This window comes from Budorcas taxicolor, chromosome 21, assembly GCF_023091745.1.
Source record: "Budorcas taxicolor isolate Tak-1 chromosome 21, Takin1.1, whole genome shotgun sequence".
In the NCBI taxonomy this organism is placed as follows: domain Eukaryota; kingdom Metazoa; phylum Chordata; class Mammalia; order Artiodactyla; family Bovidae; genus Budorcas; species Budorcas taxicolor.
The window spans coordinates 62,343,293-62,361,405 of record NC_068930.1 but is presented as its reverse complement, the minus strand read 5'-3'; the positions used below and the strand labels follow the sequence as shown (position 1 = coordinate 62,361,405).

General features: G+C 55.0%; 2 protein-coding genes across 2 annotated transcripts in view; one reads left to right on the top strand and one right to left on the bottom strand.

The window, feature by feature from the left end:
• Nucleotides 1–5,886, top strand: part of ASB2 (ankyrin repeat and SOCS box containing 2) — a 48,079-nt gene extending 42,193 nt beyond the window's left edge. Inside the window, exon 10 of the mRNA XM_052659566.1 lies at nucleotides 5,204–5,886. Coding sequence (XP_052515526.1) covers nucleotides 5,204–5,340 — 137 coding nt within the window. The 3' untranslated portion in view covers nucleotides 5,341–5,886. The remainder of the gene's footprint in view (nucleotides 1–5,203) is intronic.
• Nucleotides 5,887–11,001: 5,115 nt separating this feature from the next.
• FAM181A (family with sequence similarity 181 member A) lies at nucleotides 11,002–12,947 on the bottom strand. The gene is made up of 2 exons (XM_052660175.1): nucleotides 12,705–12,947; nucleotides 11,002–11,970 (listed from the first exon to the last, which is right to left on the bottom strand). Exons 1-2 carry the CDS (start codon nucleotides 12,945–12,947, stop codon nucleotides 11,002–11,004), a joined length of 1,212 nt encoding a protein of 403 aa, XP_052516135.1.
• Between the last annotated feature and the right edge of the window lie 5,166 nt (nucleotides 12,948–18,113).

Sequence of the window (18,113 nt, the reverse complement as noted above, 5' to 3'; positions counted from 1 at the left end):
GGACTCGGGGCCTGTGACTGCTCCTGGCATTTGATGAGCACCTTCTCATGCCAGGCTCTGAGTGTCTCATCCAGTGTCTCCGTGATCCCTTGTTTTGTAAATGAGGAGACCAACCCCAGAGAGACGTCACTTGGGCAAACGTCTTATCACTAGTTAGTGGCAGAGTGGGTATTCAAATCCAGATTTGATCCACTAACTGCTAAGCTGCCTCAGTCGTGTCCGACTCTGTGTGACCCCAGAGACGGCAGCCCACCAGGCTCCCGTCCCTGGGATTCTCCAGGCAAGAACACTGGAGTGGGGTGCCATTTCCTTCTCCAATGCATGAAAGTGAAAAGTGAAAGTGAAGTCGCTCAGTCGTGTCCGACTCCTAGTGACCCGATGGACTGCAGCCCACCAGGCTCCTCCGTCTATGGGGTTTTCCAGGCAAGAGTACTGGAGTGGGGTGCTGTTGCCTTCTCTGAGATCCACTAAAGGATGTGTTAAACAAAAACCCCAGCTCCCTGAGGGGTGTCAGGATCTTTAGGGTAAGTTGTCCAGTTTGTGGGCCACTGGGAAGCCGTGTGGTGGATGGAGGAGGAAGTGATGGGCTTGGGCATCTCAAACTGTAAAATGCACACGAAGCACCTGAGCATCTTATTTAAAATGCAGAGGCTAGCCTGGCAGGTCTGGGGCGGGGCCAAATGTGTACGTTTCAACATGCTCCCAGGGCACCCCTGGAGCAGCACTGGTTTAGGAGGCAGGCCCCCAGAGCTCTGGAACCAGGGGCTTGCTGGGTGTTCGTGGGCAGGACGCCCCTCGACCTCAGGGCCCCTGTCCAAACAGAGCAAGCTGGACGTGCTCAATGTCCGGCTCCTCCAGCTCTGCCAGCCTGGGGTGTTTGCAGGTGGGATGTGCCTGGCGCAGTGAGGTGGGCTTCAGCCACGTTCCAACAGCTGTGTGCAGCGTAGTTGAGGCAGCCTGGCTGTCAGGCCAGAAATCCCTCTAAGGAATTGTGGAGCTCACCTGTGTAGGTGAGGCGTCAGGAACAGTTGAACTGGGTGCTTCAGCTGATACTGAGGACATGCCTGTCCCAAGGAGAACCAACTGCCCCAGGGTTTCCTCTGGGTCTGAAGGGCACAGTCCCGTCTCCGGCTGCTTGTCGATCACGTGGCACAGAGGCCGACTCGCAGAAAGTTAGTTTTATCCCACCGCTGCTGCTGCTGTCCCCAGTGAGAATGCTGCCTCGTTACCTGTCCAGGTGTCCCACAGCCCAGTGCCCGGTCTTGCCGAGTTCCTCCTTGATCCCCGGGCCCCTTTAAGTCTTAAGTTTCTGGTAGGATTTTCCATTTGCACAAATGCCTGGGAGCACTTGAATTGAGGCCCTTGATAAAGTTACTGGAAAGGCGATGGAGGGGGCATGGAGAGAGAGACCCATGCCAGGGCGACACAGGAAGGAGGGTGGTTTTGACTTGTTTACTGGCTGGGAGCTCCAAAGTCTCAATAAAACATTCATTGAATTCATAAATGGGTGCTGTCACTGGGACTGGCCACTAGAGGCCACTAGAGAGTAGAGCAGTTCTTGGAGAGAATCCCACCTCTCACTTTCTTCTGGACCTGCCCTGCCTGGGAAGGGTAATTAACAGCTAAACTGTCCCTGGGGGAAAAAAATTGCAAAACCTTTTATTGTGCTATAAACATTTATTAACAAGAAGAACAAATAGTTCTTTTCATTTAATGCTGTGTTGTTGATATCAGAGACTCTGAAGTAGGGAACACCACTAGACCATTTAGATATGACCTAAATCAAATCTCTTACGATTATACAGTGGAAGTGACAAATAGCTTCAAGGGGTTAGATCTGATAGACAGAGTGCCTGAAGAACTATGGATGGAGGTTCATGACATTGTACAGGAGGCAGCGATCAAGACCATCCCCAAGAAAAAGAAATGCGGAAAGGCAAAATGGTTGTCTGAGGAGGCCTTACAAATAGCTGAGAAAAGAAGAGAAGCTAAAGGCAAAGGAGAAAAGGAAAGATATGCCCATCTGAATGCAGAGTTCCAAAGAACAGCATGAAGAGATAAGAAAGCCTTCCTCAGTGATCAATACAAAGAAATAAAGGAAAACAATAGAATGGGAAAAACCAGATATCTCTTCAAGAAAATTAGAGATACCAAGGGACCATTTCATGCAAAGATGGGCACAATAAAGGACAGAAATGGTATGGACCTAACAGAAGCAAAAGATATTAAGAGGTGGCAAGAATATACAGAAGAACTGTACAAAATAGATCTTCATGACCCAGATAACCACCATGGTGTGATCACTCACCTAGAGCCAGACATCCTGGAATGTAAAGCCAAGTGGCCCTTAGGAAGCATCACTACTACAAAGCTAGTGGAGGTGATGAAATTCCAGTGGAGCTATTTCAAATCCTAAAGATGATGCTATAAAGTGCTGCACTCAACACGGCAGCAAATTTGGAAAACTCAGCATTGGCCACAGGACTGGAAAAGGTCAGTTTCATTCCAGTCCCAAAGAAAGGCAATGCCAAAGAATGTTCAAATTAACACACAGTTGCACTCATCTCACACACAAGCAAAGTGATGCTCAAAATTCTCCAAGCTAGGCTTTAATAGTACATGAACCGAGAACTTCCAGATGTTCAAACTGGATTTAGAAAAGGCAGAAGAACCAGAGATCAAATTGCCAACATCCGTTGGATCATCAAGAAAGCAAGAGAGTTCCCGAAAAACATCTACTTCTGCTTTATTGACTACACCAAAGCCTTTGACTGTGTTAATCACAACAAACTGGAAAATTCTTCAAGAGACGGGAATACCAGACTACCTGAACTGCCTCCTGAGAAATCTGTATGGAGGTGAAGAAGCAACAGTTAGAACTGGACATGGAACAACAGACTGGTTCCAAATAGGGAAAGGAGTACATCAAGGTTGTATATTGTCACCCTGCTTATTTAACTTATATGCAGTTTATATCATGCGAAATCCCAGGCTGGATGAAGCACAAGCTGGAATCAAGATTGCCGGGAGAAATATCAATAACCTCAGATATGTAGATGACACCACCATTATGGCAGAAAGTGAAGATGAACTAAAGAGCCTCTTGATGAAAGTGAAAGAGGAGAGTGAAAAAGTTGGCTTAAAGCACAACATTGAGAAAACGAAGATCATGGCATCCAGTCCCATCACTTCATGGCAAATAGATGGAGAAACAATGTAAACAGTGAGAGATTTTATTTTGGGGGGCTCCAAAATCACTGCAAGTGGTAACTGTAGCCATGAAATTAAAAGACAGTTGCTCCTTGGAAGAAAAGCTAGACAAGATATTAAAAGGCAGAGACATTACTTTGCCAACAAAGGTCCGTCTAGTCAAGGCTACGGTTTTTCCAGTAGTCATGTATGGATATGAGAGTTGGACTATAAAGAAATCTGAGTGCCAAAGAATTGATGCTTTTGAACTGTGGTGTTGGAGAAGACTCTTGAGAGTCCCTTGGACTGCAAGGAGATCAAACCAGTTCATCCTAAAGGAGATCAGTCCTGGGTGTTCATTGGAAGGACTGATGCTGAAGCTGAAACTCCTATACTTTGGCCACCTGGTGCCAAGAACTGACTCATTGGGAAAGACTCTGATGCTGGGAAAGATTGAAGGCAGGAAGAGAAGGGGACAACAGAGAATGAGATGGTTGGCTAATGTCACTGACTGGAGTGACTTGAGTTTGAGCAAGCTCTGGGTCAAGGAAGCCTGGCGTGCTGCTGTCCATGGGGTCACAAAGAGACGGACACAGCTGAGTGACTGAACTGACTGACTGACTGACTTTCATTTAATGCTGTGTTGTTGATATCAGAGACTCCAAAGCCAGCCAGGATGCTAGCCTTGGAGGCCTTGTGTCCTCTGCCCGCCAGCAGCCTTTTGCCTTCCCACAAGCTCAGCCTTTGCTCTGCTGAGAAAGGGGCTGTGCTTTCCAGGGCAGGCTCTGTCCTGAGATCAGAGGGCAGTGGAAGTGTCAGAAATGCCCTGATGGGGCGGCTGGAGAGGCTACACTGTGGTGCCCTGGCCTCTCCACCCTCCCCATGTTCCCTCTGCATTCCCGTCTCCCCTGGGCGGTCTCTTTGGCTTGGTACTGCTGCTTCCCCTGCTTGGACTGCCCTGCCTCCATCCCTCACCTGGCAACTTCCTACCCACCCATCGAGACCTTTCTCAGATGCACCATCTGGTATGGAAGGCTTTCCCCAAAGCTCCTGAGTGGATACCCCTGTACCTCTGTCCCAAGCACAGGGCCAAGTGCAGTGAAGGGGTCAGCATGTGTGTGTTGAATGAATGAATGGATGGCGTTCTTTGATTCATCAAATGCCTACCCTGTTCCCGGAGCTGAAATTAATTACCGCATTACTAGATGCATCAGAAGCTGAAATTAATTACCCCATTACTAGATGCATCAGGGGGTAATCTTACCCCCTTCTCTCCACCCCCCACCCCTTAGCTGAGAAAGCTCCACTTAATGAAGTATCCCTGGGGGCCTCCTGGAAGAGGCGGCCTGGTAGGATTCTGGGACCTGCTCAGTCCCTGCCTGTTGATCCTGACTTCTCTGCACCTCCTAGAACCCAGGGCTGAACTGGACACATGGGGTCACTTAGGAGGTCGTATTTGCTGAGGCTATGACGAAGGGCGGAGTCTGGGCTGACACGTAGAGGAGGGAGCCCAGGACAAGCTCCAGTGCCAGGCATGATTCTTGCTAAGCCCTCACCTGTGAAATGGGTTTGGTACCTGCCCTCCTTGGGCTTCCCTGGTGGCTCAGTGGTAAAGAATCCATCTGACAATGCAGGAGACGTGAGCTCAATCCCTGGGTCAGGACGATCCCCTGGAGAAGGAAATGGCCTCCCACTCCAGTATTATTCTTACCTGGGAAATCCCATGGACAGAGGAACCTGGTGGGCTACTGTCCATGGGATCACAAAAGAGTTGAACACGACTTAGCAACTAAACAACATCAAACCTGCCCTCCTTCTTCCTTGGGCTGTGCAGATGAATGAAGCATGACACCTTTTCAGTTGGCAGGGACCATGAGCATGGGGGAGTCAGGGCATCTCCTCTCTTAGCCAGCCACATGGGTCAGGTGCTTCCCACAAGCCAGGGGTCAGAGATGCAAACCCTCTGCCGGGTGCAAGCGACCAATCAGCATCTCTCTTTCTGTCCTTTTTCCAGAACCTCCAAGACCCCTGGCTCATCTTTGCCGGCTGCGAGTTCGAAAGGCCATTGGGAAGTACCGCATCAAACTCCTGGACACGTTGCCGCTTCCAGGCAGGCTGATCAGATACCTGAAATACGAGAACACCCAGTAACCAGAGCACGCAGGGGCAGAGCAGCTCCTCAGATGGTTTCGCTGAGTCTCAGGACAGCGGTGTCCCCAAATCCAGGGGACCTGGGGACAGATGTGGCTGGGAGCTGCCGGGCTCTCAGAGGTCTCTGGGCCAGAGCTTTGCCCAGAGCAGAGGACAGATGTGTCGAGCAGGAGAAGAACTGGGTTGGCTTTCACTTGGATGAGGAGATCCCAGACCGGCTCTGCCATTGGGAATGGCAGAAAGCTCCATTCCTGGGGCCGAGAGGCGGGACCAGGGCAGAACTTAAGGTGGTCAGGGGAAGGCAAGGGGGCCGGCAGCGAAGCCCTGACCCCACCTCCAGGCTGTGGCTGGAGAGCTTTCTTTCTGGGGTGATTCTGTCTTTGCTGGGCCACCTCGCTGCAGAGCTGCCCCGTGCCCCTCCCCCTGTGCTCTGTGAAACTCTCCACTTGACTCAGTTCTCTCCCCAAAGCTGTGGCCCAGGGGAGCAGGGTGGGAGACCTCGGGCCCGGAGGGCTTCCTTAGGTACAATAAATGTTGCACAGATGACGCCCTGCCCAGTGAAGTCTCTCACCAGCCCCCTCCAGGGCCTTGAGGTCCTCAGCCCAGCTCCTGGTGGGAGTGAGGGTGGGACCGGGGGCTGGGACAGGGCACGTGGAGCCCTGATCGCGTCACTTTGGTTTGGACTTCTGAAAGGCCCCAGAGCATGTGTCCTTCATTCACCAGAAGAGACCCGATGGCCGGAGGAGAGGGGGCAGCTGGCTGCCCTGTGATCGAAGCTGGCAACGTTGCTTTCTCTCTCCTGGTTCCGTTGCCATAGAAACCAGAGCTTCATCACAAACAGGGTCTCAGAGCCTACAAGTCTCCTGACACCTGGCCTTGTCTTATGCACACGTTCCCTGGCACTGTCTTCACACCTTAACTCACCCATTTGGTGACAAAGGCTGAGATACGAGGGGAAAGCCATCTAAATACTGGCTCCTGTGAGCAGGTGCCGGAGGGAGGCTGTCGTCAATCCTCGCAAAGGCCCCACGCTTGAGAGGCAGGAAGCCAGCCCTGTGCCCTCCGCCACATCCTCCCATCCTCCCATGATTTGGGGGGAGCCGGGCAGGAGCCGCCAGCCCATTTTGGGTGCTGCAGGTGAGAGCACTGAGGATTGGCAATTAGGGCATGTTCTCGAGATCTGAGTCTGTCTTACACCACCCTGTTTTTCCATGGAAGTCACACTCTGGAGAAAGAAATGGCAACCCACTCCAGTGTTCTTGCCTGGAGAATCCCGTGGGCAGAGGAGCCTGGTGGGCTGCAGCCGATGGGGTCGCAAAGAATCAGATATGACTGAGTGAGCCCACACAGTAGCTCATAGGCACTGTCTTCCCCCACGTGATTAAAGCCACTCAGGTGACACCAGAGCAGGTGACCTTGCTGAAGAGCCTGCTCGGGCCTCCTCTAGGAGATGCTTAACAGAGATCAAAGGTTATTTATGGCCTTTGGAGATGAGCAGCTGGGCGGGTTGTGAGAGCACTGGTCCCAGGCCTGGCTTCGCCTGGGCTTGCACCTCTGGGGCCTTGGGTTCCCAGCCTTGTGGCCCTTGGTGGCTCTTACATCTTGGCTTTCCATGGAACCAGTAAGTCCCAGTGCCTTCCTAAAGAGGCCGAGTCTGCCAAGTAACACCTTCCAGCCAGGGGTTTGAGGGATCTGGCTGCTTCTTGCCCCCTCCTCCCTGGTACAGATGGGAAAACAGGCCCAGAGAGGGGAAGGGACTTGCCTGGGTACACATGGCAAATCCCCGGGGGTCCAGCCCAGCAGTGGTCAGCTAGAGTCTCATGGTCTCGTGCGGCAGAGATCCTGAAGCAATCCCGAAGGAAGCCTGCACCCTCCCAGACTGGGGATGTTCAACCCTGGGGTCCAGGAGAAGTGGCCGGGGCTCGGTGCACAGTCAGGAAGACCCTGACTGCAGAATGCCTCCACCGACCGGGAGCCAGAGGGCATGGCAGCAGTCTAGGGTGGGATGGAACAGAAAGATGCTTGGGTGTGTTTGGGATGGGGCTGGGCATCAGGCAGACTCTCAAAACTCCAGCACTTAGGTCACCTTATGTCCTAGGGGGTCCTAACAGACAGGGGCCTTGGGCATCGGGCAGGATGGGGACACTGGTCAGAGGGAGGTCTCCCCTGGAGGAGGTGAGGCTTGAGGAGATGGTAGGAGGTGGGACAAACAGCTCAGCCTCTGCATTCAGCGTGTGTGTGTGTGTGCGCACGCATGCACATGCATGCATGCTCAGTCACGTCCAACTCTTTGCGACCCCATGAAGTATATAGCCTGTCAGGCTCCTCTGTCCATGGAGTTCTCCAGGCAAAAATACCAGAGCGGGTTGCCATTTCCTTCTCCAGGGGATCTTCCCGACCCAGGGATCAAACCCGCAGTCTCTTGCATCTCCTGCATTGGCTAGTGGGTTCTTTACCAGCTGAGCCACCAGGGAAGCCTGCATTCAGCATTGGCACCATCTCCAGCCTGGGAGGCCCCGGAGTCACCTTGGTTCTTAGAATATTGCTATACGTCCATACCAGTCAGTCACAGCCGCTGGTCAGGGTCCTTCCCCTCCAGTGCCTCACCCAGGCATGGCCTTTGCAGGTTCCCCTCCCAGTCCTCCAACCACCTCCACATAATCCAGCAGCTAAAGGGTTAATGTCCCACTGCTTCTGGAGTCAATCCTGATTGGTCGGTGCTCAGACTGTGCCAGGGGTTTCCTTTTTTGACCATATCTGCTGTCAAGAGGACTGTACAGCCGGCACTCCCATGCTTACCCAGCCCCCGGGAAGATTTCAGCCTCAGAGATGTGTAGACAGCCTCACCCAACAGTCAAAGTCCCGGAAGTGGCTCCATGTCGTGGGCAGAAGCACATGTGACCCGGTGCTGTTTTGGTTAGGGAAGCAGCTACTTCTGCAGCTGCAGCTGTCTGTCTGTTTTCATACTGAGAATTTCCAAGATGTGTCTTATCCCCAGCTTGCTTCCACATGGGGAATTACGATGTCGGGTGCTTCTGCTGAGTGGCACCCTGGTAAAGGTTTCTGCTTCCAGATAAGGCTCCCAGGGTGTGACTGAAGCACCACCAGGTATACCCCCTGGGAAAGGCTGAACCCCAGAGGGGCTGTGGGGCCCCAAGCTCCGTGCGCTGGAGCAGAACCCAAGGAAACATGCCTCCCAGAGCGGGGCTCCTTCTCTGAAGGAGTTGGCTGGTTCGATGGCCCCCGGAACCCATTCCTGCAGGCCACCCAGTCTATAAACATTGAAATGTTGGCGTGGAAGGACCTAGAGACATAGTCAGATAACTGGGTGACTTTGGGTGGGTGCAGCTTTTCCTCCTTTGTGTCACACTAGACTGCCTGGTGCTCTCACCATCCCCACAGCTGCCCACGTGGCAGGTCTGTTTTCCTTTTCTCTCTCTTTTTTTTTTAATTTTCAATCACATTTTTCGGATGAAGAAACTCTGGCACAGAGAGGTCAAGTAACTTGCCCAAGGTCACTCAGCTGCTAGGTGGCAGGGCCAGGATTAGAGCGTTTAACACCCTGCTGTACTGTGTGGAGGGGCTGAACCTTATCACAATGGATCCTGCAAGGACCTTTGTAATGACGTGCAAGTCAGGAAAGAGGGGACATGCCTCCTCCAGGGACCCTCTCTGTTCTTTAAGAGTGGGTCAGCCTGAGGTGAGGGTCCTGGCTGAGGACTCCTTACCCCATGAACCAGACGGTCATGCAAAACAACCCTGCTTGTGTCACGTGGCCTCGCGGCTCTGACATCCTCTGAGACCATCAGACATAAAACACCAGAAACCCACCCACTTTCCCAGTGAGCAAGCTGCCTCATCCCTGGGGATGCCTCACTTCAGGGGAACCTGCAGGCCCTTAGCAATCACTGAGCCCTGTGTTAGGAAGGATTCTGAGGCCATATCTGGACCTGAAAAGGGAGCGTCTGTAACCAGTTATGAGGCTTGCTTTGGATGCAGAAGCCGTGGGTGCATCTGATTGCTATCTTTATCTAGTCCCTCCTTTACGGAGGGGCTTCCCAGGTGGTACTAGTGCTAAAGAACCCACCTGCCAATGCAGGAGACATAAGAGATGCAAGTTCAACCCCTGGGTTGGGAAGATGCCCTGGAGAAGGAAACGGTAACCCACTCCAGAGTTGGACACGACTGAGAGACCCAGCAAGCATGCACTCCTTGACAGAGGAGGAAACTGAGGCACAGAATGGGGAATAACCTGTTCAACGTTATGCTGTCGATGTGGGTGTGGAGTCCCCCACCAGGCTGGCCCCCTGCCCCGGTCCCAGTCATGAGAACTGTGCTTTGAGGAAATGAGACGCTCAGCCTCTGTGGCAGCCCCCACGCTCTCAGCCACGGAGCCACGCTGAGGCCTCCAGTGGCTTGACTGGTTTGGGTGCTATCAGGGCCAAACCAAGGGCCACTGCCCACCAGCAGTGCCCCTCTGTGTGCATGGTCGCTGGCAGAGGCCCTCATCTTTCCACTGATGGGTGCCTAGTATGTGCCAAGGGCTGCATCAAGCCTGGGAAGAGAGCCAGCGGCAGGAAACCTAGGAATCTGAATTAGCTAGAGGTGATGGCGATGACAGTGATGATGATGACTTTGCCTGTGGACACAGAACCGAAGAATAAAAGAGAAACAACTTGGTCAGACAACCAGTTATTTTGTCCACAAGAGGCCCCGTTCCTGTTCAGCCTGAACTTCCCCTTTGACCAGGGTTGAACGTGACTGCCTTGGCCCAGCCTCTGCTCTGAGGCTGTGATGGGGTGGGAGGTGCCACCGAGGGGCCTGTTCTCATCTCACCCCTCATCCCGCAGGTGGGGCAGGGAGGCCCAGAGAGGAAGGGTCCAGCCCTACATCCCACAGCAGAACCAGGAGGACAGATTCACCCCTCCCTACCCGCCCCCCCCACACCCCAGTACCCGTTCCTATTCTCCAGAGCAGTTTGGGCCCTCTGGGGCTCCAGGCCTCCCCTGGCCTCTACTTTCTGACATGGGGAACCAGAGCCCCCTTTCCCAGGAATCCCCTCCACCCTCCTTCAGGTTGAGCTGTCGGGCTCCCAGGCCCATTCCAGGCATCACGGAGGCCTCTGGGCCACTCTGGGCACCGCCCCCCGCCACCCACGACAGCCTCTGTAAGCAGCCCTCCACCTGGGCATAGCCAGCATTTCTTAGGCCGGGGGACCAGTCAACTTCATGAACCTGAGAATGTGGAAACTGAAAAAGAAATGTCTTTATTCTCTTAACCTTCTTAGTATTTACAAAGAACAAGAAGAACAAGACTGAGACTGGCTTACACAGTGGGTGGCACGTGAACAGGTGGTGTAACGCTGGCTTCTGGGGTGGCCGGAGGGCCAGGGCAAGGGCCCCGGCCACCTGAGGTCTGCACGGGCACACGGGTGACCTGTCGGGCACTGGCCTGCTTGCGGAGGGGCTGGCCTCCAGAGGCTGTGTGGGCTGGCTGGACGGCTGCCCGAGAAGAAGCCCCTGCCCCATCCTGCCCTGCCCTCCTCCCCTCGATGCAAAGGGATGGTTCTCACCCAGCCCACTCCTCACGAGAAGCGCTCGCTCCTGGGGGTCCCCTATACCCTGCAGGCCAGAGGAGGGAGCCAAGGCCCTCCCCACCTGGCTAGAGGTAGCCGAAGACGTTGAAGATGGGTGGGGGCACGGCCGGCTTGGTGGGAATGGGTTTCAGAACCACAGGTCTGTACACTTTCTGCCCCGGGCCCTCCGTGTCCTTGCAGAAGTGGGCCAGCTCACCGGGGGAAGCTGCACTTTTCCGCCAGAGGCCCAGGCTGGGCATCGGGCTCTGCGGTAGGGCTCCTGGAGGGCTTGGGTAGATGGGCTGTCCATGGTACTGGAAGGGGCAGCAGCTCCAGGCACTGACGCGGCCCACCAGGGAAACCCCGGGCATCTTGAGTGGCTCCTTTTCAGCCGGTGCCCTGGGGGAGGTGGGCACCGGGGCAGTCTCGGGCCCCAGGGGCTCCAAGCCTTTACAGTGTTTCTTACCCTCATAGGGAGGTCCCTCCCGGGGTCCCAGTCCCCCCTCCAGCCCCACGGGGTAGCTGTGGGTGGGCCGTGGCTCTTCCCAGAAGGAAGCAGGCAGCTGTCTTTTCCTCATGGGCACCTGGCCAGGCCTGGCAGCTCCTGGATCCGGCCCATGGAGGGTCCGCTCCTTAGAGAGGCTTTCCTCCCGGTCCGGGTTCCCCAATGCCTTCTCCTTGTAGCCCCCACCCCCGCCGGGGCTGGAACCGTGGCCAGATTCGAGGGGCAGCGGCCTCCCGGGCCGGTCCTCGGGCCCCCTTTTCAGGTGAGGCTCGGCCCCTCTGCCCGGGAGTCCCCGCGGGAGCCGGGAATACTTCTGGGAGAAGCGTTTGAGCTGCTTCTGCAGGTACTTGCGGTGGTCCACCGAGCGGCGGCAGGGCGCAGACTTGTCCAGGGCCGCCTTGATGTCGCTGGACGCCAGGTTCACGAAGTTTAGCAGCATCTTCACGTCACTGTCGGATGCCATCACCAGAGCGCCACTGCACCGGGCTTTCCATGAAGAGGCTGGGTTTTCCAGGCAGCTGGCAGCTCCAGGGAAGAGCACAGAGCCAACCTGGCGAAGGACACAGCAGCCGTTGGTGTCTCTCCGAGCATCCACACTCTACCCTCCCCAAAGGCCACATAGCTGCAGACAGCAGTGGTCCCCACCTCAGCCCCCCCCCCCAGCCCTAGACAGAGTCCCTGGGTCATGGGATACCCATTCAGGCTGCTAAGCATTTCCCAGAGCCTCTGGGATGCAACGGGAAGAAACCCATTTCATCTTCAACAGAGCTCCGCATCTGCAGGTGAGGCTGAGACAGGTCAGGCAACTTGCCCAAGGCCACCTGGCATTGCTGGGGTGGGAGCCCACCAGCAATGGTGCATGTCTCCCCACACACCAAGCTGCCCGAAGGGCATGACTTGCCAGCAAGGTTTTCATTTTCTGAGCCGAGGCAGCCGCTCCACTTTAAGGCAAGGCCAAGCCCCCTGGTTGCCTGGCGGTGCCCTCCTCCTCCCACCCCCGCCCCCAAGTCCTGCTAACAGCCGCCGCTCCCCCCCTTGGTCCCCACGCTCCACCCACAGGTCTCACGCAGGACAGGCAGGACCCCTGTCTGGCACTCAAGCCGAGGTCTGCCTGGCGGGCTGATCGCAGGCTGCGGGCAGCGGGGGCTCCCCCGTAGAAGCATCTGCAGCAATTTCATGCCTCCTCGGCCACCACCCTGCAGCCCCCCGCCCTTCCCCCAGGCCCCGGCCAGCCCCACGCCCCCCACCCAGTGGGGCCTGAGCCGCCTGGGCCTCCACACTGACCGAGGGTGCGGGGGCCCGGGCCCCCGCCAAGGCGGCCCGGCAGAGGTTTCCCCCACGCCGCAGACCTGGGCCAGGCCCGGTGCGGCCGGCGAGCTCCGTGGTCCGGCTGGAGGCAGTTGTGCCGCCCTTGAGTGGGCTGAATGGAGGACGACGGGTCCCCGGAGCTGGGGGGCCCTCAGGCCAATCAGGAGCGCCTCTCCAGATACAAAGCATCCCAAGCAGGCGGCGGCCCCGTTCCCACATTCTTTGCCGTCACAAATTGTCACCATGGGGACCATCACAAAAAAGACAGCTCCCAAATGCAATCATTTCCCGGTAAATTTCTACCCTTCAGCCCACTCTCCCTTCTCGGCCTCCACGCCCCTCCTCCCCTTGACCTCGGTTCCCTGGTTTCTCGAGGGGGCGGGGTGTGTCGTGTGCGTACGCATATGTGTGTGAGTGTGTGTGTGTGTGTGTATGTGTATGTATTTATAAAGTCCAAGATTGAGGAGGGGCTGGACCCAGAAAAGATGGGCTTGCAAACCTACCCCCAAGACTCCGGGCCTGCAGCTGCCATGCTCCAGTGCAGACAGACAATCGGACGAGGTAAGCCAGGGCGGGCTGCTTTCCCCGCTGTCCTTGAGTGTTGAGTGGCTCACTCGCGCTGTCTGTCTCTCTCTCTCCCTCTTTTTCTCTCTCTCCCCACCCCCTTCCCAAGGCATGGGCACTGGCGGGCCTGCGAGGGCAGGCAGCACGCTGATGTTGGAAAGGTGGCCAGGGAAGGGCCCTCTAACGAGGTGCTGGGATATCCATGGGAAGGGGGCCGGAGCTCTCAGGAATCTTGTCTTTATGTTTGCTTCCTCAATTGAGCTGCACAAAGCCTGAATTGCCCATTCAGTGAGGCTGGACAAAAGGTTGGCGTTGCACGGTCCCCTAGCATTTGTAGTCAAACAGTTAGGGACTTAAATCGAGTCGTCATGATGGAGAAAGAGGTGGACAAAGCCCATAGAATTGCCATCAGCAAACATTTTCCTGTGTCATATTAGCCAGTCTCCATGGCTCCCCTTGGCCTGGGGACAATGGCACAAGTTTGCACACTTGGCTACTGTCACCGTGCCAACGCCGGCGGGGCCGCAAGCAGGGCCGCTCCGAGAGAGCAAGGGAACCCGGGGCCGGCCGCTGGCCCTGCCCACCGACTGGCCCGAAGGAAGGTGAGGCTGCAGGCGGAGGGAGACTGCCTGGGAAACCCAGATGGGCGAGGCCTCCGTGCCAGCCAGCTGGGTGGGCCCCCGGCACGCCACCCTCTGCCTCTTCTTTCCTCTCCTCCTCTCCCTCTCCTCTGCCACCTTCCCCTCTTGCCCCCTAGCCAGCCAACACAAGCCCACACCTTGACATCACAAACTAAAATGCCAAGGATGCTCTCCAAAGCCCCCTCCCCATCCCCAGACTGAGAGCACTGGCAGGGCAGGGGGACTCACCCACCGCTGATGCCCCCACCCCTTCCTGCTGGCCAAAGGGCAGCCACTCCCAGCGCCAGGTGCCTGCAGGCAGCACAGAGGCCCCAAGTCACCCCCCTCTGGCCTGAGGGTCCCCACAGACTGAATGAGGGGTTTGGAGGAGACGGTTTAGGCCCTGAGGAGCCCGGTGTAGCGTCTCCAGGCCCTCTTCCCCTGCTGCTGAGATGAAGGCTTGACCCTGGGCTGCAGCATTCCGGACTGTGGGCCCCTATCTGCAGCAGCCTCTGCCTGCCCGAGGGCTAAACCACTGTCATTTTACCCCCCTGAGATGTAGGGGTTATTTGCTTCTGCAGCACCGTCCAGCCCACCCTGACTGGTAGACGCAGGAGACATCCTTTCTGCTCCAAAGTGCCCTGCCCACACGGCTGGAAAAAGCACTCTGCTGCCCCAGGTCACCCGGTTAGGCTCTGGAGCAGCTCTCATCATGGCTTCACACTGCCTGCTGCCGGGGGCACCCAGCCTCGTATGAATTCCAGCCCCTCCACAACCTAGCGCCGGCCCAGGAGCCACCTTCTCCGTCATTCTCTTCCTGGGAGATTGACCTCAAATTACCCCAGCCCCAGTCCCGCCTGGCCTCCGGACCCTCTGTGTCTGCTCCCGCCAGCCTCTCTGTCTGGAAGGTTCCCTCCTCTAGGAGCGTGGGGATGCTCTCTGCACACTCTGCTTGGATCTCAGCTTCCTCAGAGACCAGCCTGCCGTCCCTCCAGCCTACCCGACGCCGCCTGCCCGTGACGTCATCCCCATCCACCAACGATGGACTCCCATCCCCAACAGGTCCCTGAGCTCAGTGGGACTTGAGTCTGCATCCTTAAAAATCTCCAGAGCTCTTGATAGGGGCTGTTCTTCCACTAAATAAAGGAGAGAGCGAGGAAGGAAGGGAGAGAGAGAAAAACAGGGTGAAGATAATGGACACTTGTAGAGCACCTGGTTCCCACTGAGATGCACGCACCTGGCCCAGCTCACGTGGCCCTGGGACAGCTCCGAGGGTGTGGGTGTGGCCAGCCCAGATGGGCAGCACAAGAGGCAGTTAGTTTCCCCAGCGCCCACAGCTACTAACTGGTAGAACTTGAACATGAAGCCAGGACTGTCTGTACACAAAGCCCATGTCAGTCCCGCCAGGCCATGATGCTGCCCTGAGCTGTTGGGTTGGATGGCCTCTCAGACCGGGTTTTCTGTGTCAAGTCCTGGCTTCAGCTCTTCTGTCCTTCCTCAGGACGTGACTCTCAACTTCTGACTCAGGAACATGGGAGCTACGGCGATGGGTGATCAGGCGAGGGGAGGGGTGGCGACTATGGCTTGAACTGTGGCCTGACAACGTGAACCACCACCCTGCATGGACCCAGCCCCACCCCAGGCCTCAGGCCACACCGCTGGGACTGCCTGTGACCCTTGCCGAGGAAGCCTTCTCCATGATTTTCTGATGGCCTGTATACACAGGTGGAAAAACATCACTGATAATACCCGTGCCTTGCTCTGGAGAGAATTTCCACAGTCATTCCCAGTGTGGTCCTGGGTCTGTGCAGGGACGCAATTGTTCTCCTTGTTTACAGTGGGTGACACAAAGACAAGCTTCAGACTTCTGCTTCTTGGGCCCAACTCAGGCAACCCTGTACCTTCAGCACTCTTTCAGGCCCAGCTCAAACATCCAGGAAATCTTTCACCAACGTGCCAGAATTATATATGCTCTCATCCTCCATTTACAGATTCAAAGATGAAGTCTAATCTCCTTGGTTTAACACAGAAGCCTGGCACAGAGGATTATCGTTGTTCAGTCGCTAAGTCATGTCTGACTCTTTGAGACCCCATGGACTGGAGCATGCCAGGCTTCCCTGTCCTTCGCTGCCTCCTTGCTTGCTCAAACTCATGTGCATTAAGTCAGTGATACCATCCCACCGTCTTAGCCTCTGTCAGCCCCTTCTCCTCTTGCCCTCGATCTTTCCCAGCATTAGGATCTTTTCCAGTGAGTCAGCTGTCCACATCAAGAGGCCAAAGTATTGGAGCTTCAACTTCAGCATCAGTTCTTCCAATGAGTATAGAGGGTTGATTTCCTTTAGAGTTGACTATTTTGACCTCCTTGCAGTCCAAGGGACTCTCAAGAGTCTTCTCCAGCACCACAATTCAAAAACATCAATTCTTTGGCACTCAGCCTTCTTTATGGTTCACCTCTCACATCTGTACATAACTACTGGAAAAACCATAGCTTTTGACTGTATGGACCTCTGTCGGAAAAGTAATGTCTCTGTTTTTTAATATGCTGTCTAGGTTTGTCATAGCTTTTCTTCCAAGGAGCAAGAGTCTTAATTTTGTGGCTGCAGTCACTGTCCACAGTGGTTTTGGAGCCCAAGAAAGTAGCTTCTCACTAAATGTTTCATGAATTAAGTACTTTGGACATCCCATCACATAGAATTTACCCTGTGGACTAGAAGCAACTGCTCCCAGTCTAGTATTATTGTTTATAAAGCCCACTCATCCAGCGCCACCTGTGTGAGCTCCATGAAAGCAGGGAGCTTGTCCGCTGGCTCATTTCTGTATCTCCAGTGCCTAGCATGGCCTTGTCAAAGAGCAGGCCTTCATGACGGACACTTGTGGCTGCCATGCTTCCACTTGATGACCAATCGTGTGCTCCGTGTGTCTTCAAACAGGAGGCACTGTTTCCCAATTGCGACCCCCTACACCGCAGCAGGGGCCCTAGAAAGCTCTGTTGAAGGCAAGCCAGCTGTGCTGACTTGGACTTGAGGGTCCTGTCCCAACCATCCGCTGATCTCTGACATTCCAGTCGTGTTAACCCCGCCTCAAATTTATCCACACCGTTCATCACGAGGGACTCCATTCAGTACCCGCCATGTGCCAGGGAGCAGAGAGGCCAGGGTGGGCTCGCTTGGCTTGCTCCTTTCTTCCCGAGGCAACTTACTACAGAACAGATCAACTTTGTCTTGATGATTAAGCACCCATTTTCTGCCCAACCGCCAGCGAAATGAACACTAACTTTCCTCTGTTTCTTAAACAAACTACTAGGGGCCACCCTTACAGAATCTTTAGATGTCATCTGACACGGCCCTCTTCTGGAGTTAGCTGACGCAGGTCCGACCTGAACCTGAAAACTAAAGGAAGCATTTGGCTATGTCTTGTACCAGCCAAGCCAGAGGGAACCTGGGGAGGTGATCTGGGGGCAGTGGGCTTTCAAACTGCTTTTATGCAGAGAAACCCATTAAAGAATATTGTGTGGGAGTCCAATATGTAAAATAGCGGCAGTGGTGTGCAGTGAACACAGATTGATTTTTGCACACACAAATGCATGCTTCCTATTTATTTTGCAAACAGTAGATCAGAACAAGGAAGTTGTTTTGATGACAGGGGACGTTGAAACAAGGGTCTATAGATTACAGTCTGACATCAGCTGTACTGTCCAACCACCCCAGCTCAGGAAACATACAAAGGCTACATGGAGGGCGAGGGCACAGTGGTCCAACCAGCACCTCTGTGGATGTGTGATGCAGAAATCACAAGATGATTTATGTAACCTCTTTATATAATGGGAGTATTTCTATCAAAGACCAGCCTGAGGCTTGCTGTCAACTGTAATCAGAGCAGACAGGCTTCCTGCTTCTTTGGAGTGGGAGGTGTGGGGTTGAAATTTGGCTGCTAAGCTGCGGGCTTCCTGTCTTGGTGAAGCTTGCCTCACAACCGAGGCTGAACATCAGCATGGCTGGGCCCTCAGAGCGACTGGAGACCTCATAATGACCTAGAAGTCACAGCCCAGCTCAGACAGTCCCTGTGTCCCTGGCTGCAGTGGCAGGGACAAATGTCAGTGTGATGAAGTCCCATATTGGAAGCAATTTCACCACTGGCTATGGAGACAAGATCTCTGAACTCTGCCTATAGCTGGCTGTGTGATCTTGGACCAGTCACTCAC

Excerpts from the sequence above, each read along its gene's own strand:
- FAM181A (XM_052660175.1), bottom strand. The coding sequence starts at position 12,947 with ATGTGGGAACGGGGCCGCCGCCTGCTTGGGATGCTTTGTATCTGGAGA. Across the intron at positions 11,971-12,704 it reads CCCGGGCCCCCGCACCCTCG|GTTGGCTCTGTGCTCTTCCC; the intron begins GTCAGTGTGGAG and ends GTCCTTCGCCAG.